The following is a 22,785-nucleotide window of genomic DNA, read 5'->3' on the forward strand; positions in this document are numbered from 1 at the left end:
GCAGGAGCCAGAAGTATGGGTTGTTAGTTCCTCAGACTTTGTAAGGGTCTGAAAGACTGATGTTGTGCTTCTTGTTTTACCCGTTTCCAGTTCAGTCTTGACAAAGACCCTACTGATGGGTTGTCTCCAGTAGATGGCAGCAGTGAGTCACCACAAAGGCAATCCAAGTGTGCGTCTGAGCAGATGCCTGATCAAAATGTAACAGAGCCACGTACACACGGTCTAGTTGTTAAAATGAATTTTAAAAAAGGACAAGCAGTTGCACTTTTTCCAGTTTTCAAAACAAACAACCTGCTATAAATATTCACGGTGTGGGGTGATCGGCAGTGATGGATTTAGGCACAGATCGTATTTAACGACGCAGATTGTTTTAGTGTCCAACATCATGAAAGAAGTAGATCTTCAACGCAACACCTCTGAAAGTCAACTTCTAGAGAAGAAACAAGACATTAATTCTGTCGTTGCTCCTCAGCAGAAGGATGTTCTTATAAAGCAAACATCTGGTGGGTAAAATCACAGATTTAATGAGTCTTTAAGAGAAGTAAGAGAAGAAAACAGCTAACTGTTAGCTTAGCTTAACGATGCTAAGAGAAGCATTCAGATAAACAAGAGCTCGTCTTTGTCGTTTATTTTAATATAAATAGTTCATAAATGCTCGATTTTTTATTCTTTAACATTCGTCCAATCTTTAACACCTACAATAACTTGTTGACAGCTAGGAAAAGCAGCAAGTGTCGCCCCAGATCATTATCAGCGCACACAGTAGAATTATGAGTTATTTTGGTGTCGTGATTAAACCCTCAACTCTTTTTGTTTCCTGGTTTGTGCCACATGATCATCCCTCTACCATGTCCTCCTGCCTTTATGTTCTTTTAACGAAACTTTAGGCAAACATCTGGAGATCATTTCCCAGAGCAAATGAGAAGAGAAAATTGCTGGTTCACTCAAACTAAAACAACCATGTTGAGGCTGTGCAGTTTTTCTAAATTTATGAGGAAATCATGTCCAGGCAGCAAGATTTCTGCTAACTTGTGTTCTGCAGCTTTTGTTACTCAGCTGTGCATGCTGTACATATGGTTATTTGCTTTGGTTTTCACATGAATACTTCAGTTCAGTTCATTTATTTATAAAGCACTTTAAAACACCCAGCACAGGAACAAAGTGCTGTACAGAAAATACATTAAAACAATAGAATAAACAGAAAGCAGCAAAGAGAAATAAATAAAACACAGGAGACATAAAATTAAAACAGCCCAATAATAAGAATAAAAACTAGATAAAAACAGCATTGAAACACACAAAAACAGCTAAAATAAGTCAAAACTAAAAAAAGAAAGTAACCGACATCTCACATGGTGTCAAAAGCAAGGGCAAAGAGGTGTGTTTTCAAGAGTGACTTAAAAACACTGAATCTTCTCAAAACGTTTTGCCTTGTAAAGCTCAAATAAAACAAGTAAAACCAATTATGGTTCATTTTTGTGCAATCCAGATTTTTTTTGTATCAGTGTAATGAGTTTTGTTAGCCCCGTATATCAGGGTTTGCCTTTTTGAAAGAGAATTGCAGAATAAAAAACAAAAAACATTTGATTTTCACAACAATCTGCACAGCCTGTAACTTTAAGATGTATTCCAGAAAAGGTCTACTATTTAAAAATGTAATTTAGTCATTAATTGTATCTAATGTCATCACAAGCATCCTCTGTGTGATACTAAAATCACAGACAAATACGATGTCTCCTGTAGATAATCAGCAGCTGGTGGAGGTTAAAGAAGAAGAGGTTCTTGATCTACAGAGCTCCAGTGTGAACCATCATAAACCGGAGCTCATCAACATAAAGAAGGAGGAGGAGGAGGAGGTCTGGACCAGTCAGGATGAAGGGCATCATACTGTGAAGAGTGAAGATGAAGAGAAACCTCAGCTTTTACATCTTCATCAAATCAAAAGTGAAGACAACAGAGAGACAAGACCTCCAACCAGCAGCCCAGCTGAGCAGATAACAACAGAAAATGATAGAGAGGACTGTGGAGGACCAGAACCAGACAGGAACCCAGACCCAAAAACTCATGTACAACCAAACACAGATGAAAAGGCTTCTGACTCTTCTGAGACTGAAGATAGTGAGGATGACGGTGAAGATCACAGTAAAGATGATTGTGATGAAACAGAGTCAAGTAATGGATGTGAAAGTGAAGACCGTGATGAGGACTGGAGGGAAACCGCAACATGTCCTTCAGGTGAAAAAAACAACGTGGGATGTAAAACTAGCAAGAAAGCCTTCACGTGTCCTGAGCGTTTTAAACGGTTTGTCAACAAGTTGTCCTTTCAGAAACACGCGACTTCTCACTCGGGTGAAAGCTCGTCTAGTGTGGCTGATGAGAAACGTTCTAGAAGGAAGCGGAATGCAGATTCAAAAACGGGAAACGATATTGAGACAAGAACATTTGCTTGTGAAGATTGTGCTAAAGTATTCAAATTCTCACACACTCTCAAACGCCATATGAAACATCACATTGGACATAAACCCTTTGCTTGTAAGGATTGTGGTAAAACGTTTTTTAACCGATATAAAGTTAAATGTCACATGAGAATTCACAATGGGGAAAAACCCTTTGCTTGTAAGGATTGTGGTAAAAAGTTTTCCTATCAGAATGCTCTTGCATATCACATGGCAGTCCACAAAGGAGAGAAACCGTTTCAGTGTGAGGTGTGTAATCGAAGCTTTTTAATGAGAGGAGCACTGAATGTACATAAGAAGATTCACGAAGGAGAAAAATCTTTTGTTTGCAGTGTTTGTAACACACGTTTTAGGCTAAAAGGAGACCTCAAAAGACATGAGGAAATTCACTTAAACGTGAAACAATTTGCTTGTGTCCAGTGCGGCAAGAGCTTTTCCCGAAAACACACCCTGGTCAATCATTTGAAACTCCACACAGGAGAGAGACCATTTGCCTGTAATAAGTGTGAACAGAAATTTACTCGGAAGATGTATCTTATGCGACACATAAAAAAACACATAAAACGCCACTTAAAAGAGCAGAATGCACTGTTTGTTTGCGCGACATGTGGAAAAGGGTTCAACAAGAAGTTAAGCCTTGAAACACACATGCATTTGCACACAGGACAAAATCTATTTAGCTGTGATGTTTGTAGCAAAACATTTGTACGAAGAGATAGTCTGAAGACACATTGCAAAAAATTCCACAAAAATGGCTAATTTTCTTTTAGGGGGATTATGTTTGTGTTGGAGTATTTTAAAAGGCTGATTCTACAGTTACCCATGAGCAAGTAACACGTTACTGCTCTAATGTGACCACTTCTTCAGTAATGTTCAACCTAATGTACATTTCTAGTTGAAAGTATAGTCACTATTTTGAGTTTGAGTCCGTTATCTTTACAATCTTTACCATCTCCTTGGAGACCTGCCATGTTCCAGCCTGCTTTAAGCTGTCCACCATTGTTCCTGTGCCTAAGAAACCCCATGTCACTGGACTGAATGATTACAGGCCTGTGGCGCTGGCGTCTGTAGTCATGAAGTCTTTTGAGCGCCTGGTCCTCCCTCATCTCAAGTCCTTCACCTCCCCCCTCCTGGACCCTCTGCAGTTCGCATACAGAGCTAATAGGTCTGTAGACGACGCCATCAACCTGGCCCTCCACTTCATCCTGCAGCACCTGGACTCCCCGGGAACCTACGCTAGGATCCTGTTTGTGGACTTCAGCTCTGCGTTCAATACCATCCTCCCTGCTCTGCTCCAGGACAAGCTCTCCATGCTCAACGTACCCAATTCAACCTGCAGGTGGATCACTGACTTCCTGACGGACCGAAGGCAGTGAGTGCGGCTGGGGAAGAATGTTTCCACCATTCAGACAATTAGCACAGGATCTTCACAGGGCTGTGTACTTTCTCCTCTGCTCTTCTCTCTGTACACAAACTGCTGCACCTCGAGCCATGACTCCGTTAAACTGATCAAGTTTGCGGACGACACCACCCTCATCGGGCTCATCTCTGACGGTGATGAGTCCGCCTACAGGAGGGAGGTGGAACGGCTGGTGTACTGGTGCAGCAGCAACAATCTGGAGCTCAATGCTCAGAAGACAGTGGAGATGATTGTGGACTTCAGGAAAGTCACAGCCCCATCTCTCCCCCTCGTCCTGACGGACACCCCCCTCACCACTGTGGACTCCTTCTGCTTCCTCTGAACCACCATCAAACAGGACCTTAGGTGGGAGCCATCCATCAGCTCCCTGCTCAAAAAGGCCCAGCAGAGGATGCACTTTCTGCGGCAGTTGAAAAAGGCCAAGCTGCCGGCCCAGATGATGGTGCAGTTTTACACGGCCATCATTGAGTCCATCCTCACCTCCTCCATCACTGTGTGGTACGCTGGAGCCACGGTGAGGGACAAACATAGACTGCAGCGCATTGTGCGCTCCGCTGAGAAGGTGATTGGCTGCAGCCTTCCATCTCTCCAGGACCTGTACGTCTCCAGAACTCGGGGGCGTGCAGGCCGGATAGCAGCTGACCCTTCTCAACCGGGACACAGACTTTTCGAGCCGCTTCCCTCAGGCAGGAGGTTACGGTCCATCCAGACCAGAACCTCCCGCCATAAGAACAGCTTCTTTCCATCTGCCGTTAGACTTGTGAACAGCTTATAAATACACAACCATGTTCGTCTGCTGTACTTGACATAACGTCACGTTACCGGCCATGTTACCATTACCTGCCTTTTTTATAGCTGAATGTTTTATGCTAGTTTTATTATATTTTATTCTACTTATTCTATTTCTGAAATTTATTATTCATGTTATATGTAGCACATTAGTACCAAAACAAGTTCCTAGTTTGTGAACTGCTTGTTCACTGACAATGGCAATAAACCTTTTCTGATTCTGATTCTGATTAAAGATGACAGTATTATGTTGGGGGTGTTGTTGGGAGTTGTTGAATATAACTAAAAAAGTAACTTGTAATATAATTTAGTTACTTTAAAGACCAAGTCATCAGTAAAGGAACTGTTAACTTTGAACCGACTGCCAGTAATCAGATTACTTTTCAAGGAAACTGTTGAAACACTGACAGTGACAAACCCAGGTAAGAAGCAAACCACCTTAATGGTAGTACATATCCCTAAACCAGGGGTAGGCAACCCTGGTGCTAGAGCCATAGTCCTGCATGTTTCCAGCCATGCATGAACTTGCAGCTTCTAATTGGCTGAACACACCTGATTCAGGTAATCAACAACAGGAACAACAACGATAGTTGTAAAACAAGAAGGACTGTGGCTCTCTAGGATCAGGGTTGCCTACCCCTGCCCTAAACAAACCCAAAGCCACATTTCCCAGGCTATGTACAGGCTCAGATCTTAATTGTCTTGCTTATATATATATATATTTTTTTTTTTTCATTTCACAGATGTAGCTTTAGGATGTTGGGTTGGATTTAGCCATTTAAAGGAGCCATATCATGAAAAATCCACTTTTTTGAGCTTTTAACCATGTGTTATTATTTCCTCAAGAAAAATACCCCCAATCCTGCTGTTGGCTGCATTCATGCATTTTTCTGTCTCAGCTGCAAGTTTTCAGATTTTTTGGAAAAGCCTGCACACACAAGGATGGAAACTAAATGTCTTCCCCATGAAGTTAGTCTCGGATCTGAAACCTGCCTCAACTGGAAGTAGGCAACTAGTGGCCACTTACTTAAAGAAAACCCCTCATATAAGATAAATTACATCTCAATAGTACCATCAGTAATGTTTTATCATATATTGAGCTTACCTTTGCTCTCAAAGGCATAAAATAGCACAATCTGGCTCCTTTAAATGACATTTAAATTTTAAGGTGATCCCCCTTTATTCTGAGTGATCAAAGTAGATGACAATATTCAGCAGAAATGTGCTTGCATGCGCAATGTAATCTATGTGGTTTACTTTGATGACAAGCTTTTTTTCTTGTACCTGACTATGTTATATATTTTTTATTTTTTTATGTGAAGTGCTTTGTGGTTTTTACCTTGAAAGATGCTATGCAAATAAAGCCAGGTGTTGAGGCCTCCAGTTCTAGTTGCCTGCTCTGTAGCAGGAAAGTTGGAGAACTGATCTCATAAACAGCCAAATCAAATAAAGTTTGATTTTATGGAAAACCTCATTGCCATCATTTTTAAACATGTTAAAGTGTTATCTTTGTTTAATCAACATATTAGAGTTTTAATAAAGTAACAGTCCTTAAAATTCTCTATTTACTGACATTCTGAAGTAAGTGCATGCACAGCATAAACAAAATTAAAACATTTAACATTGATTTCAAATAGCTGTGTTTTTAATTTTATTTGTGCATGTGGGATTGAGGGTATGTTCTCTGTATGTGTGGTATTATTTTAATAATAATAATCAAAGCAAGTAAATTAAAATAAAAATGTTTTCCTTCGCAGGAGCCAGTTCCTCAGACTTTGTAAGGGTCTGAAAGACTGATGTTGTGCTTCTGATGTTGTGCTTCTTTTTTTTTACCCGTTTCCAGTTCAGTCTTGACAAAGATGGGTTGTCTCCAGTAGATGGCAGCAGCGAGTCACCACAAAGGCGATCCAAGTGTGCGTCTGAGCAGATGCCTGATCAAAATGCAACAGAGCTACATAAAGTACCTAGTTGTTAAAATGAATTTAAAAAAATGACAAGCAGTTGCACTTTTTCCAGTTTTCAAAATGAACAACCTGATATAAATATTCACAGTGTGGGGCGATCGGCAGTGATGGATTAGGCACAGATCGTATTTAACGAGGCAGATTGTTTTAGTGTCCAACATCATGAAAGAAGTAGATCTTCATCACAACACCTCTGAAAGTCAACTTCTAGAGAAGAAACAAGACATTAATTCTGTCGTTGCTCCTCAGCAGAAGGATGTTCTTATAAAGCAAACATCTGGTGGGTAAAATCACAGATTTAATGAGTCTTTAAGAGAAGAGAAGAGAAGAAAACAGCTAACTGTTAGCTTAGCGTAACGATGCTAAGAGAAGCATTCAGATAATCAAGAGCTCGTCTTTGTCGTTTATTTTTATATAAATAGTTCATAAATGCTCGATTTTTTTATTCTTTAACATTCGTCCAATCTTTAACACCTATAATAACTTGTTGGCAGCTAGGAAAAGCAGCAAGTGTCGCCCCAGACCATTATCAGTGCACACAGTAGAATTATTAGTTATTTTGGTGTCATGATTAAACCCTCAACTCTTTTTGTTTCCTGGTTTGTGCCACATGATCATCCCTCTACCATGTCCTCCTGCCTTTATGTTCTTTTAACGAAACTTTAGGCAAACATCTGGATATCATTTCCCAGAGCAAACGAGAAGAGAAAATTGCTGGTTCACTCAAACTAAAAGAACCATGTTGAGGCTGTGCAGTTTTTCTAAATTTATGAGGAAATCATCTCCAGGCAGCAAGATTTCTGCTAACTTGTGTTCTGCAGCTTTTGTTACTCAGCTGTGCATGCTGTACATATGGCTATTTGCTTTGGTTTTCACATGAATACTTCATTTCATTGTGACTGAATCTTCTCAAACCGTTTTGCCTTGTAAAGCTCAAATACAATAAGTAAAATCAATTATGGTTCATTTCTGTGCAATCCAGATTTTTTTTTGTATCAGTGTAATGAGTTTTGTTAGCCCCGTATATCAGGGTTTGCCTTCTTGAAAGAGAATTGCAGAATAAAAAACAAAAAAAATGTGATTTTCTCAACAATCTGCACAGCCTGTAACTTTAAGATGTATTCCAGAAAAGGTTTACTATTTAAAAATGTAATTTAGTCATTAATTGTATCTAATGTTATCACAAGCATCCTCTGTGTGATACTAAAATCACAGTCAAATATGATGTCTCCTGTAGATGATCAGCAGCTGGTGGAGGTTAAAGAAGAGGTTCTTGATCTACAGAACTCCAGTCTGAACCAGCATAAACCGGAGCTCATCAACATAAAGAAGGAGGAGGAGGAGGAGGAAGTCTGGACCAGTCAGGATGAAGGGCATCATACTGTGAAGAGTGAAGATGAAGAGAAACCTCAGCTTTTACATCTTCATCAAATCAAAAGTGAAGACAACAGAGAGACAAGACCTCCAACTTGCAGCCCAGCTGAGCAGATAACAACAGAAAATGATAGAGAGGACTGTGGAGGACCAGAACCAGACAGGAACCCAGACCCAAAAACTCATGTACAACCAAACACAGATGAAAAGGCTTCTGACTCTTCTGAGACTGAAGATAGTGAGGATGACGGTGAAGATCACAGTAAAGATGATTGTGATGAAACAGAGTCAAGTAATGGATGTGAAAGTGAAGACAGTGATGAGGACTGGAGGGAAACCGCAACATGTCCTTCAGGTGAAAAAAACAACGTGGGATGTAAAACTAGCAAGAAAGCCTTCAAGTGTCCTGAGCGTTTTAAACGGTTTGTCAACAAGTTGTCCTTTCAGAAACACGCGACTTCTCACTCAGGTAAAAGCTCGTCTAGTGTGGCTGATGAGAAACGTTCTAGAAGGAAGCGGAATGCAGATTCAAAAACGGGAAACAATATTGAGACAAGAACATTTGCTTGTGAAGATTGTGCTAAAGTATTCAAATTCTCACACACTCTCAAACGCCACATGAAACATCACATTGGACATAAACCCTTTGCTTGTAAGGATTGTGGTAAAACGTTTTGTAACCGATCTAAAGTTAAACGTCACATGAGAATTCACAATGGGGAAAAACCCTTTGCTTGTAAGGATTGTGGTAAAAAATTTTCCTATCAGAATGTTCTTGCATATCACATGGCAGTCCACAAAGGAGAGAAACCGTTTCAGTGTGAGGTGTGTAATCGAAGCTTTTTAATGAGAGGAGCACTGAATGTACATAAGAAGATTCACGAAGGAGAAAAATCTTTTGTTTGCAGCGTTTGTAACACACGTTTTAGGCTAAAAGGAGACCTCAAAAGACATGAGGAAATTCACTTAAATGTGAAACAATTTGCTTGTGTCCAGTGCGGCAAGAGCTTTTCCCGAAAATATACCCTGGTCAATCATTTGAAACTCCACACAGGAGAGAGACCATTTGCCTGTAATAAGTGTGAACAGAAATTTACTCGGAAGATGTATCTTATGCGACACATAAAAAAACACGTAAAACGCCACTTAAAAGAGCAGAATGCACTGTTTGTTTGCGCGACATGTGGAAAAGGGTTCAACAAGAAGTTAAGCCTTGAAACACACATGCATTTGCACACAGGACAAAATCTATTTAGCTGTGATGTTTGTAGCAAAACATTTGTACGAAGAGATAGTCTGAAGACACATTGCAAAAAATTCCACAAAAATGGCTAATTTTCTTTTAGGGGGATTATGTTTGTGTTGGAGTATTTTAAAAGGCTGATTCTACAGTTACCCATGAGCAAGTAACACGTTACTGCTCTAATGTGACCACTTCTTCAGTAATGTTCAACCTAATGTACATTTCTAGTTGAAAGTATAGTCACTATTTTGAGTTTGAGTCCGTTATCTTTACAATCTTTACCATCTCCTTGGAGACCTGCCATGTTCCAGCCTGCTTTAAGCTGTCCACCATTGTTCCTGTGCCTAAGAAACCCCATGTCACTGGACTGAATGATTACAGGCCTGTGGCGCTGGCGTCTGTAATCATGAAGTCTTTTGAGCGCCTGGTCCTCCCTCATCTCAAGTCCTTCACCTCCCCCCTCCTGGACCCTCTGCAGTTCGCATACAGAGCTAATAGGTCTGTAGACGACGCCATCAACCTGGCCCTCCACTTCATCCTGCAGCACCTGGACTCCCCGGGAACCTACGCTAGGATCCTGTTTGTGGACTTCAGCTCTGCGTTCAATACCATCCTCCCTGCTCTGCTCCAGGACAAGCTCTCCATGCTCAACGTACCCAATTCAACCTGCAGGTGGATCACTGACTTCCTGATGGACCGAAGGCAGTGCGTGCGGCTGGGGAAGAATGTTTCCACCATTCAGACAATTAGCACAGGATCTCCACAGGGCTGTGTACTTTCTCCTCTGCTCTTCTCCCTGTACACAAACTGCTGCACCTCGAGCCATGACTCCGTTAAACTGATCAAGTTTGCGGACGACACCACCCTCATCGGGCTCATCTCTGACGGTGATGAGTCCGCCTACAGGAGAGAGGTGGAACGGCTGGTGTACTGGTGCAGCAGCAACAATCTGGAGCTCAATGCTCAGAAGACAGTGGAGATGATTGTGGACTTCAGGAAAGTCACAGCCCCATCTCTCCCCCTCGTCCTGACGGACACCCCCCTCACCACTGTGGACTCCTTCTGCTTCCTCTGAACCACCATCAAACAGGACCTTAGGTGGGAGCCATCCATCAGCTCCCTGCTCAAAAAGGCCCAGCAGAGGATGCACTTTCTGCGGCAGTTGAAAAAGGCCAAGCTGCCGGCCCAGATGATGGTGCAGTTTTACACGGCCATCATTGAGTCCATCCTCACCTCCTCCATCACTGTGTGGTACGCTGGAGCCACGGTGAGGGACAAAAATAGACTGCAGCGCATTGTGCGCTCTGCTGAGAAGGTGATTGGCTGCAGCCTTCCATCTCTCCAGGACCTGTACGTCTCCAGAACTCGGGGGAGTGCAGGCCGGATAGCAGCTGACCCTTCTCACCCGGGACACAGACTTTTCGAGCCGCTTCCCTCAGGCAGGAGGTTACGGTCCATCCAGACCAGAACCTCCCGCCATAAGAACAGCTTCTTTCCATCTGCCGTTAGACTTGTGAACAGCTTATAAATACACAACCATGTTCGTCTGCTGTACTTGACATAACGTCACGTTACCGGCCATGTTACCATTACCTGCCTTTTTTATAGCTGAATGTTTTATGCTAGTTTTATTATATTTTATTCTACTTATTCTATTTCTGAAATTTATTATTCATGTTATATGTAGCACATTAGTACCAAAACAAGTTCCTAGTTTGTGAACTGCTTGTTCACTGACAATGGCAATAAACCTTTTCTGATTCTGATTAAAGATGACAGTATTATGTTGGGGGTGTTGTTGGGAGTTGTTGAATATAACTAAAAAAGTAACTTGTAATATAATTTAGTTACTTTAAAGACCAAGTCATCAGTAAAGGAACTGTTAACTTTGAACCGACTGCCAGTAATCAGATTACTTTTCAAGGCAACTGTTGAAACACTGACAGTGACAAACCCAGGTAAGAAGCAAACCAGCTTAATGGTAGTACATATCCCTAAACCAGGGGTAGGCAACCCTGGTGCTAGAGCCATAGTCCTGCATGTTTCCAGCCATGCATGAACTTGCAGCTTCTAATTGGCTGAACACACCCGATTCAGGTAATCAACAACAGGAACAACAACGATAGTTGTAAAACAAGAAGGACTGTGGCTCTCTAGGATCAGGGTTGCCTACCCCTGCCCTAAACAAACCCAAAGCCACATTTCCCAGGCTATGTACAGGCTCAGATCTTAATTGTCTTGCTTATATATATATATATATATATTTTCCATTTCACAGATGTAGCTTTAGGATGTTGGGTTGGATGTAGCCATTTAAAGAAGCCATATCATGAAAAATCCACTTTTTTGAGCTTTTAACCATGTGTTATTATTTCCTCAAGAAAAATACCCCCAATCCTGCTGTTGGCTGCATTCATGCATTTTTCTGTCTCAGCTGCAAGTTTTCAGATTTTTTGGAAAAGCCTGCACACACAAGGATGGAAACTAAATGTCTTCCCCATGAAGTTAGTCTCGGATCTGAAACCTGCCTCAACTGGAAGTAGGCAACTAGTGGCCACTTACTTAAAGAAAACCCCTCATATAAGATAAATTACATCTCAATAGTACCATCAGTAATGTTTTATCATATATTGAGCTTACCTTTGCTCTCAAAGGCATAAAATAGCACAATCTGGCTCCTTTAAATGACATTTAAATTTTAAGGTGATCCCCCTTTATTCTGAGTGATCAAAGTAGATGACAATATTCAGCAGAAATGTGCTTGCATGCGCAATGTAATCTATGTGGTTTACTTTGATGACAAGCTTTTTTTCTTGTACCTGACTATGTTATATATTTTTTATTTTTTTATGTGAAGTGCTTTGTGGTTTTTACCTTGAAAGATGCTATGCAAATAAAGCCAGGTGTTGAGGCCTCCAGTTCTAGTTGCCTGCTCTGTAGCAGGAAAGTTGGAGAACTGATCTTATAAACAGCCAAATCAAATAAAGTTTGATTTTATGGAAAACCTCATTGCCATCATTTTTAAACATGTTAAAGTGTTATCTTTGTTTAATCAACATATTAGAGTTTTAATAAAGTAACAGTCCTTAAAATTCTCTATTTACTGACATTCTGAAGTAAGTGCATGCACAGCATAAACAAAATTAAAACATTTAACATTGATTTCAAATAGCTGTGTTTTTAATTTTATTTGTGCATGTGGGATTGAGGGTATGTTCTCTGTATGTGTGGTATTATTTTAATAATAATAATCAAAGCAAGTAAATTAAAATAAAAATGTTTTCCTTCGCAGGAGCCAGTTCCTCAGACTTTGTAAGGGTCTGAAAGATTGATGTTGTGCTTCTTGTTTTTTACCCGTTTCCAGTTCAGTCTTGACAAAGATGGGTTGTCTCCAGTAGATGGCAGCAGCGAGTCACCACAAAGGCGATCCAAGTGTGCGTCTGAGCAGATGCCTGATCAAAATGCAACAGAGCTACATAAAGTACCTAGTTGTTAAAATGAATTTAAAAAAATGACAAGCAGTTGCACTTTTTCCAGTTTTCAAAATGAACAACCTGATATAAATATTCACAGTGTGGGGCGATCGGCAGTGATGGATTAGGCACAGATCGTATTTAACGAGGCAGATTGTTTTAGTGTCCAACATCATGAAAGAAGTAGATCTTCATCACAACACCTCTGAAAGTCAACTTCTAGAGAAGAAACAAGACATTAATTCTGTCGTTGCTCCTCAGCAGAAGGATGTTCTTATAAAGCAAACATCTGGTGGGTAAAATCACAGATTTAATGAGTCTTTAAGAGAAGAGAAGAGAAGAAAACAGCTAACTGTTAGCTTAGCGTAACGATGCTAAGAGAAGCATTCAGATAATCAAGAGCTCGTCTTTGTCGTTTATTTTTATATAAATAGTTCATAAATGCTCGATTTTTTTATTCTTTAACATTCGTCCAATCTTTAACACCTATAATAACTTGTTGGCAGCTAGGAAAAGCAGCAAGTGTCGCCCCAGACCATTATCAGCGCACACAGTAGAATTATTAGTTATTTTGGTGTCATCATTAAACCCTCAACTCTTTTTGTTTCCTGGTTTGTGCCACATGATCATCCCTCTACCATGTCCTCCTGCCTTTATGTTCTTTTAACGAAACTTTAGGCAAACATCTGGATATCATTTCCCAGAGCAAACGAGAAGAGAAAATTGCTGGTTCACTCAAACTAAAAGAACCATGTTGAGGCTGTGCAGTTTTTCTAAATTTATGAGGAAATCATGTCCAGGCAGCAAGATTTCTGCTAACTTGTGTTCTGCAGCTTTTGTTACTCAGCTGTGCATGCTGTACATATGGCTATTTGCTTTGGTTTTCACATGAATACTTCATTTCATTGTGACTGAATCTTCTCAAACCGTTTTGCCTTGTAAAGCTCAAATACAATAAGTAAAATCAATTATGGTTCATTTCTGTGCAATCCAGATTTTTTTTTGTATCAGTGTAATGAGTTTTGTTAGCCCCGTATATCAGGGTTTGCCTTCTTGAAAGAGAATTGCAGAATAAAAAACAAAAAAAATGTGATTTTCTCAACAATCTGCACAGCCTGTAACTTTAAGATGTATTCCAGAAAAGGTCTACTATTTAAAAATGTAATTTAGTCATTAATTGTATCTAATGTTATCACAAGCATCCTCTGTGTGATACTAAAATCACAGTCAAATATGATGTCTCCTGTAGATGATCAGCAGCTGGTGGAGGTTAAAGAAGAGGTTCTTGATCTACAGAACTCCAGTCTGAACCAGCATAAACCGGAGCTCATCAACATAAAGAAGGAGGAGGAGGAGGAGGAAGTCTGGACCAGTCAGGATGAAGGGCATCATACTGTGAAGAGTGAAGATGAAGAGAAACCTCAGCTTTTACATCTTCATCAAATCAAAAGTGAAGACAACAGAGAGACAAGACCTCCAACCAGCAGCCCAGCTGAGCAGATAACAACAGAAAATGATAGAGAGGACTGTGGAGGACCAGAACCAGACAGGAACCCAGACCCAAAAACTCATGTACAACCAAACACAGATGAAAAGGCTTCTGACTCTTCTGAGACTGAAGATAGTGAGGATGACGGTGAAGATCACAGTAAAGATGATTGTGATGAAACAGAGTCAAGTAATGGATGTGAAAGTGAAGACCGTGATGAGGACTGGAGGGAAACCACAACATGTCCTTCAGGTGAAAAAAACAACGTGGGATGTAAAACTAGCAAGAAAGCCTTCAAGTGTCCTGAGTGTTTTAAACGGTTTGTCAACAAGTTGTCCTTTCAGAAACACGCGACTTCTCACTCGGGTGAAAGCTCGTCTAGTGTGGCTGATGAGAAACGTTCTAGAAGGAAGCGGAATGCAGATTCAAAAACGGGAAACAATATTGAGACAAGAACATTTGCTTGTGAAGATTGTGCTAAAGTATTCAAATTCCCACACACTCTCAAACGCCACATGAAACATCACATTGGACATAAACCCTTTGCTTGTAAGGATTGTGGTAAAACGTTTTTTAACCGATCTAAAGTTAAACGTCACATGAGAATTCACAATGGGGAAAAACCCTTTGCTTGTAAGGATTGTGGTAAAAAGTTTTCCTATCAGAATGTTCTTGCATATCACATGGCAGTCCACAAAGGAGAGAAACCGTTTCAGTGTGAGGTGTGTAATCGAAGCTTTTTAATGAGAGGAGCACTGAATGTACATAAGAAGATTCACGAAGGAGAAAAATCTTTTGTTTGCAGTGTTTGTAACACACGTTTTAGGCTAAAAGGAGACCTCAAAAGACATGAGGAAATTCACTTAAATGTGAAACAATTTGCTTGTGTCCAGTGCGGCAAGAGCTTTTCCCGAAAACACACCCTGGTCAATCATTTGAAACTCCACACAGGAGAGAGACCATTTGCCTGTAATAAGTGTGAACAGAAATTTACTCGGAAGATGTATCTTATGCGACACATAAAACGCCACTTAAAAGAGCAGAATGCACTGTTTGTTTGCGCGACATGTGGAAAAGGGTTCAACAAGAAGTTAAGCCTTGAAACACACATGCATTTGCACACAGGACAAAATCTATTTAGCTGTGATGTTTGTAGCAAAACATTTGTACGAAGAGACAGTCTGAAGACACATTGCAAAAAATTCCACAAAAATGGCTAATTTTCTTTTAGGGGGATTATGTTTGTGTTGGAGTATTTTAAAAGGCTGATTCTACAGTTACCCATGAGCAAGTAACACGTTACTGCTCTAATGTGACCACTTCTTCAGTAATGTTCAACCTAATGTACATTTCTAGTTGAAAGTATAGTCACTATTTTGAGTTTGAGTCCGTTATCTTTACAATCTTTACCATCTCCTTGGAGACCTGCCATGTTCCAGCCTGCTTTAAGCTGTCCACCATTGTTCCTGTGCCTAAGAAACCCCATGTCACTGGACTGAATGATTACAGGCCTGTGGCGCTGGCGTCTGTAATCATGAAGTCTTTTGAGCGCCTGGTCCTCCCTCATCTCAAGTCCTTCACCTCCCCCCTCCTGGACCCTCTGCAGTTCGCATACAGAGCTAATAGGTCTGTAGACGACGCCATCAACCTGGCCCTCCACTTCATCCTGCAGCACCTGGATTCCCCGGGAACCTACGCTAGGATCCTGTTTGTGGACTTCAGCTCTGCGTTCAATACCATCCTCCCTGCTCTGCTCCAGGACAAGCTCTCCATGCTCAACGTACCCAATTCAACCTGCAGGTGGATCACTGACTTCCTGATGGACCGAAGGCAGTGCGTGCGGCTGGGGAAGAATGTTTCCACAATTCAGACAATTAGCACAGGATCTCCACAGGGCTGTGTACTTTCTCCTCTGCTCTTCTCCCTGTACACAAACTGCTGCACCTCGAGCCATGACTCCGTTAAACTGATCAAGTTTGCGGACGACACCACCCTCATCGGGCTCATCTCTGACGGTGATGAGTCTGCCTACAGGAGGGAGGTGGAACGGCTGGTGTACTGGTGCAGCAGCAACAATCTGGAGCTCAATGCTCAGAAGACAGTGGAGATGATTGTGGACTTCAGGAAAGTCACAGCCCCATCTCTCCCCCTCGTCCTGACGGACACCCCCGTCACCACTGTGGACTCCTTCCGCTTCCTCTGAACCACCATCACACAGGACCTTAGGTGGGAGCCATCCATCAGCTCCCTGCTCAAAAAGGCCCAGCAGAGGATGTACTTTCTGCGGCAGTTGAAAAAGGCCAAGCTGCCGGCCCAGATGATGGTGCAGTTTTACACGGCCATCATTGAGTCCATCCTCACCTCCTCCATCACTGTGTGGTACGCTGGAGCCACGGTGAGGGACAAAAATAGACTGCAGCGCATTGTGCGCTCCGCTGAGAAGGTGATTGGCTGCAGCCTTCCATCTCTCCAGGACCTGTACGTCTCCAGAACTCGGGGGCGTGCAGGCCGTATAGCAGCTGACCCTTCTCACCCGGGACACAGACTTTTCGAGCCGCTTCCCTCAGGCAGGAGGTTACGGTCCATCCAGACCAGAACCTCCCGCCATAAGAACAGCTTCTTTCCATCTGCCGTTAGACTTGTGAACAGCTTATAAATACACAACCATGTTCGTCTGCTGTACTTGACATAACGTCACGTTACCGGCCATGTTACCATTACCTGCCTTTTTTATAGCTGAATGTTTTATGCTAGTTTTATCATATTTTATTCTACTTATTCTATTTCTGAAATTTATTATTCATGTTATATGTAGCACATTAGTACCGAAACAAGTTCCTAGTTTGTGAACTGCTTGTTCACTGACAATGGCAATAAACCTTTTCTGATTCTGATTCTGATTAAAGATGACAGTATTATGTTGGGGGTGTTGTTGGGAGTTGTTGAATATAACTAAAAAAGTAACTTGTAATATAATTTAGTTACTTTAAAGACCAAGTCATCAGTAAAGGAACTGTTAACTTTGAACCGACTGCCAGTAATCAGATTACTTTTCAAGGCAACTGTTGAAACACTGACAGTGACAAACCCAGGTAAGAAGCAAACCAGCTTAATGGTAGTACATATCCCTAAACCAGGGGTAGGCAACCCTGGTGCTAGAGCCATAGTCCTGCATGTTTCCAGCCATGCATGAACTTGCAGCTTCTAATTGGCTGAACACACCCGATTCAGGTAATCAACAACAGGAACAACAACGATAGTTGTAAAACAAGAAGGACTGTGGCTCTCTAGGATCAGGGTTGCCTACCCCTGCCCTAAACAAACCCAAAGCCACATTTCCCAGGCTATGTACAGGCTCAGATCTTAATTGTCTTGCTTATATATATATATATATATTTTTTTTTTTCATTTCACAGATGTGTCTTTAGGATATTGGGTTGGATGTAGCCATTTAAAGGAGCCATATCATGAAAAATCCACTTTTTTGAGCTTTTAACCATGTGTTATTATTTCCTCAAGAAAAATACCCCCAATCCTGCTGTTGGCTGCATTCATGCATTTTTCTGTCTCAGCTGCAAGTTTTCAGATTTTTTGGAAAAGCCTGCACACACAAGGATGGAAACTAAATGTCTTCCCCGTGAAGTTAGTCTCGGATCTGAAACCTGCCTCAACTGGAAGTAGGCAACTAGTGGCCACTTACTTAAAGAAAACCCCTCATATAAGATGAATTACATCTCAATAGTACCATCAGTAATGTTTTATCATATATTGAGCTTACCTTTGCTCTCAAAGGCATAAAATAGCACAATCTGGCTCCTTTAAATGACATTTAAATTTTAAGGTGATCCCCCTTTATTCTGAGTGATCAAAGTAGATGACAATATTCAGCAGAAATGTGCTTGCATGCGCAATGTAATCTATGTGGTTTACTTTGATGACAAGCTTTTTTTCTTGTACCTGACTATGTTATATATTTTTTATTTTTTATGTGAAGTGCTTTGTGGTTTTTACCTTGAAAGATGCTATGCAAATAAAGCCAGGTGTTGAGGCCTCCAGTTCTAGTTGCCTGCTCTGTAGCAGGAAAGTTGGAGAACTGATCTTATAAACAGCCAAATCAAATAAAGTTTGATTTTATGGAAAACCTCATTGCCATCATTTTTAAACATGTTAAAGTGTTATCTTTGTTTAATCAACATATTAGAGTTTTAATAAAGTAACAGTCCTTAAAATTCTCTATTTACTGACATTCTGAAGTAAGTGCATGCACAGCATAAACAAAATTAAAACATTTAACATTGATTTCAAATAGCTGTGTTTTTAATTTTATTTGTGCATGTGGGATTGAGGGTATGTTCTCTGTATGTGTGGTATTATTTTAATAATAATAATCAAAGCAAGTAAATTAAAATAAAAATGTTTTCCTTCGCAGGAGCCAGTTCCTCAGACTTTGTAAGGGTCTGAAAGACTGATGTTGTGCTTCTTGTTTTTTACCCGTTTCCAGTTCAGTCTTGACAAAGATGGGTTGTCTCCAGTAGATGGCAGCAGCGAGTCACCACAAAGGCGATCCAAGTGTGCGTCTGAGCAGATGCCTGATCAAAATGCAACAGAGCTACATAAAGTACCTAGTTGTTAAAATGAATTTAAAAAAATGACAAGCAGTTGCACTTTTTCCAGTTTTCAAAATGAACAACCTGATATAAATATTCACAGTGTGGGGCGATCGGCAGTGATGGATTAGGCACAGATCGTATTTAACGAGGCAGATTGTTTTAGTGTCCAACATCATGAAAGAAGTAGATCTTCATCACAACACCTCTGAAAGTCAACTTCTAGAGAAGAAACAAGACATTAATTCTGTCGTTGCTCCTCAGCAGAAGGATGTTCTTATAAAGCAAACATCTGGTGGGTAAAATCACAGATTTAATGAGTCTTTAAGAGAAGAGAAGAGAAGAAAACAGCTAACTGTTAGCTTAGCGTAACGATGCTAAGAGAAGCATTCAGATAATCAAGAGCTCGTCTTTGTCGTTTATTTTTATATAAATAGTTCATAAATGCTCGATTTTTTTATTCTTTAACATTCGTCCAATCTTTAACACCTATAATAACTTGTTGGCAGCTAGGAAAAGCAGCAAGTGTCGCCCCAGACCATTATCAGCGCACACAGAATTATTAGTTATTTTGGTGTCATCATTAAACCCTCAACTCTTTTTGTTTCCTGGTTTGTGCCACATGATCATCCCTCTACCATGTCCTCCTGCCTTTATGTTCTTTTAACGAAACTTTAGGCAAACATCTGGATATCATTTCCCAGAGCAAACGAGAAGAGAAAATTGCTGGTTCACTCAAACTAAAAGAACCATGTTCAGGCTGTGCAGTTTTTCTAAATTTATGAGGAAATCATCTCCAGGCAGCAAGATTTCTGCTAACTTGTGTTCTGCAGCTTTTGTTACTCAGCTGTGCATGCTGTACATATGGCTATTTGCTTTGGTTTTCACATGAATACTTCATTTCATTGTGACTGAATCTTCTCAAACCGTTTTGCCTTGTAAAGCTCAAATACAATAAGTAAAATCAATTATGGTTCATTTCTGTGCAATCCAGATTTTTTTTTGTATCAGTGTAATGAGTTTTGTTAGCCCCGTATATCAGGGTTTGCCTTCTTGAAAGAGAATTGCAGAATAAAAAACAAAAAAAATGTGATTTTCTCAACAATCTGCACAGCCTGTAACTTTAAGATGTATTCCAGAAAAGGTTTACTATTTAAAAATGTAATTTAGTCATTAATTGTATCTAATGTTATCACAAGCATCCTCTGTGTGATACTAAAATCACAGTCAAATATGATGTCTCCTGTAGATGATCAGCAGCTGGTGGAGGTTAAAGAAGAGGTTCTTGATCTACAGAACTCCAGTCTGAACCAGCATAAACCGGAGCTCATCAACATAAAGAAGGAGGAGGAGGAGGAGGAGGAGGAAGTCTGGACCAGTCAGGATGAAGGGCATCATACTGTGAAGAGTGAAGATGAAGAGAAACCTCAGCTTTTACATCTTCATCAAATCAAAAGTGAAGACAACAGAGAGACAAGACCTCCAACTTGCAGCCCAGCTGAGCAGATAACAACAGAAAATGATAGAGAGGACTGTGGAGGACCAGAACCAGACAGGAACCCAGACCCAAAAACTCATGTACAACCAAACACAGATGAAAAGGCTTCTGACTCTTCTGAGACTGAAGATAGTGAGGATGACGGTGAAGATCACAGTAAAGATGATTGTGATGAAACAGAGTCAAGTAATGGATGTGAAAGTGAAGACAGTGATGAGGACTGGAGGGAAACCACAACATGTCCTTCAGGTGAAAAAAACAACGTGGGATGTAAAACTAGCAAGAAAGCCTTCAAGTGTCCTGAGTGTTTTAAACGGTTTGTCAACAAGTTGTCCTTTCAGAAACACGCGACTTCTCACTCGGGTGAAAGCTCGTCTAGTGTGGCTGATGAGAAACGTTCTAGAAGGAAGCGGAATGCAGATTCAAAAACGGGAAACAATATTGAGACAAGAACATTTGCTTGTGAAGATTGTGCTAAAGTATTCAAATTCCCACACACTCTCAAACGCCACATGAAACATCACATTGGACATAAACCCTTTGCTTGTAAGGATTGTGGTAAAACGTTTTGTAACCGATCTAAAGTTAAACGTCACATGAGAATTCACAATGGGGAAAAACCCTTTGCTTGTAAGGATTGTGGTAAAAAGTTTTCCTATCAGAATGTTCTTGCATATCACATGGCAGTCCACAAAGGAGAGAAACCGTTTCAGTGTGAGGTGTGTAATCGAAGCTTTTTAATGAGAGGAGCACTGAATGTACATAAGAAGATTCACGAAGGAGAAAAATCTTTTGTTTGCAGTGTTTGTAACACACGTTTTAGGCTAAAAGGAGACCTCAAAAGACATGAGGAAATTCACTTAAATGTGAAACAATTTGCTTGTGTCCAGTGCGGCAAGAGCTTTTCCCGAAAACACACCCTGGTCAATCATTTGAAACTCCACACAGGAGAGAGACCATTTGCCTGTAATAAGTGTGAACAGAAATTTACTCGGAAGATGTATCTTATGCGACACATGAAACGCCACTTAAAAGAGCAGAATGCACTGTTTGTTTGCGCGACATGTGGAAAAGGGTTCAACAAGAAGTTAAGCCTTGAAACACACATGCATTTGCACACAGGACAAAATCTATTTAGCTGTGATGTTTGTAGCAAAACATTTGTACGAAGAGATAGTCTGAAGACACATTGCAAAAAATTCCACAAAAATGGCTAATTTTCTTTTAGGGGGATTATGTTTGTGTTGGAGTATTTTAAAAGGCTGATTCTACACTTACCCATGAGCAAGTAACACGTTACTGCTCTAATGTGACCACTTCTTCAGTAATGTTCAACCTAATGTACATTTCTAGTTGAAAGTATAGTCACTATTTTGAGTTTGAGTCCGTTATCTTTACAATCTTTACCATCTCCTTGGAGACCTGCCATGTTCCAGCCTGCTTTAAGCTGTCCACCATTGTTCCTGTGCCTAAGAAACCCCATGTCACTGGACTGAATGATTACAGGCCTGTGGCGCTGGCGTCTGTAGTCATGAAGTCTTTTGAGCGCCTGGTCCTCCCTCATCTCAAGTCCTTCACCTCCCCCCTCCTGGACCCTCTGCAGTTCGCATACAGAGCTAATAGGTCTGTAGACGACGCCATCAACCTGGCCCTCCACTTCATCCTGCAGCACCTGGACTCCCCGGGAACCTACGCTAGGATCCTGTTTGTGGACTTCAGCTCTGCGTTCAATACCATCCTCCCTGCTCTGCTCCAGGACAAGCTCTCCATGCTCAACGTACCCAATTCAACCTGCAGGTGGATCACTGACTTCCTGACGGACCGAAGGCAGTGCGTGCGGCTGGGGAAGAATGTTTCCACAATTCAGACAATTAGCACAGGATCTCCACAGGGCTGTGTACTTTCTCCTCTGCTCTTCTCCCTGTACACAAACTGCTGCACCTCGAGCCATGACTCCGTTAAACTGATCAAGTTTGCGGACGACACCACCCTCATCGGGCTCATCTCTGACGGTGATGAGTCCGCCTACAGGAGGGAGGTGGAACGGCTGGTGTACTGGTGCAGCAGCAACAATCTGGAGCTCAATGCTCAGAAGACAGTGGAGATGATTGTGGACTTCAGGAAAGTCACAGCCCCATCTCTCCCCCTCGTCCTGACGGACACCCCCGTCACCACTGTGGACTCCTTCCGCTTCCTCTGAACCACCATCACACAGGACCTTAGGTGGGAGCCATCCATCAGCTCCCTGCTCAAAAAGGCCCAGCAGAGGATGTACTTTCTGCGGCAGTTGAAAAAGGCCAAGCTGCCGGCCCAGATGATGGTGCAGTTTTACACGGCCATCATTGAGTCCATCCTCACCTCCTCCATCACTGTGTGGTACGCTGGAGCCACGGTGAGGGACAAAAATAGACTGCAGCGCATTGTGCGCTCCGCTGAGAAGGTGATTGGCTGCAGCCTTCCATCTCTCCAGGA

At 41.3% G+C, this 22,785-nt stretch overlaps 4 protein-coding genes across 4 annotated transcripts; all 4 read left to right on the forward strand.

Annotated features, from left to right (window-relative positions):
• On the forward strand, positions 1-3,215 carry LOC129166596 (gastrula zinc finger protein XlCGF57.1). The gene is made up of 2 exons (XM_054749477.2): positions 1-503; positions 1,744-3,215. The coding sequence occupies exons 1-2, from the start codon at positions 386-388 to the stop codon at positions 3,213-3,215; spliced, it is 1,590 nt and encodes a 529-aa protein (XP_054605452.2). The 5' UTR covers positions 1-385.
• Positions 3,216-6,204: 2,989 nt separating this feature from the next.
• On the forward strand, positions 6,205-9,338 carry LOC139063557 (gastrula zinc finger protein XlCGF57.1-like). The gene is made up of 2 exons (XM_070545818.1): positions 6,205-6,909; positions 7,867-9,338. The coding sequence occupies exons 1-2, from the start codon at positions 6,792-6,794 to the stop codon at positions 9,336-9,338; spliced, it is 1,590 nt and encodes a 529-aa protein (XP_070401919.1). The 5' UTR covers positions 6,205-6,791.
• A 3,304-nt stretch (positions 9,339-12,642) lies between these two features.
• LOC139063559 (gastrula zinc finger protein XlCGF57.1-like) lies at positions 12,643-15,428 on the forward strand. The gene is made up of 2 exons (XM_070545820.1): positions 12,643-13,011; positions 13,969-15,428. Exons 1-2 carry the CDS (start codon positions 12,894-12,896, stop codon positions 15,426-15,428), a joined length of 1,578 nt encoding a protein of 525 aa, XP_070401921.1. The 5' UTR covers positions 12,643-12,893.
• Positions 15,429-18,752: 3,324 nt separating this feature from the next.
• LOC139063558 (gastrula zinc finger protein XlCGF57.1-like) lies at positions 18,753-21,530 on the forward strand. The gene is made up of 2 exons (XM_070545819.1): positions 18,753-19,110; positions 20,065-21,530. Exons 1-2 carry the CDS (start codon positions 18,993-18,995, stop codon positions 21,528-21,530), a joined length of 1,584 nt encoding a protein of 527 aa, XP_070401920.1. The 5' UTR covers positions 18,753-18,992.
• The last annotated feature ends 1,255 nt before the right edge of the window (positions 21,531-22,785 follow it).

This window comes from Nothobranchius furzeri, chromosome 16 (assembly GCF_043380555.1).
Source record: "Nothobranchius furzeri strain GRZ-AD chromosome 16, NfurGRZ-RIMD1, whole genome shotgun sequence".
NCBI lineage: Eukaryota > Metazoa > Chordata > Actinopteri > Cyprinodontiformes > Nothobranchiidae > Nothobranchius > Nothobranchius furzeri.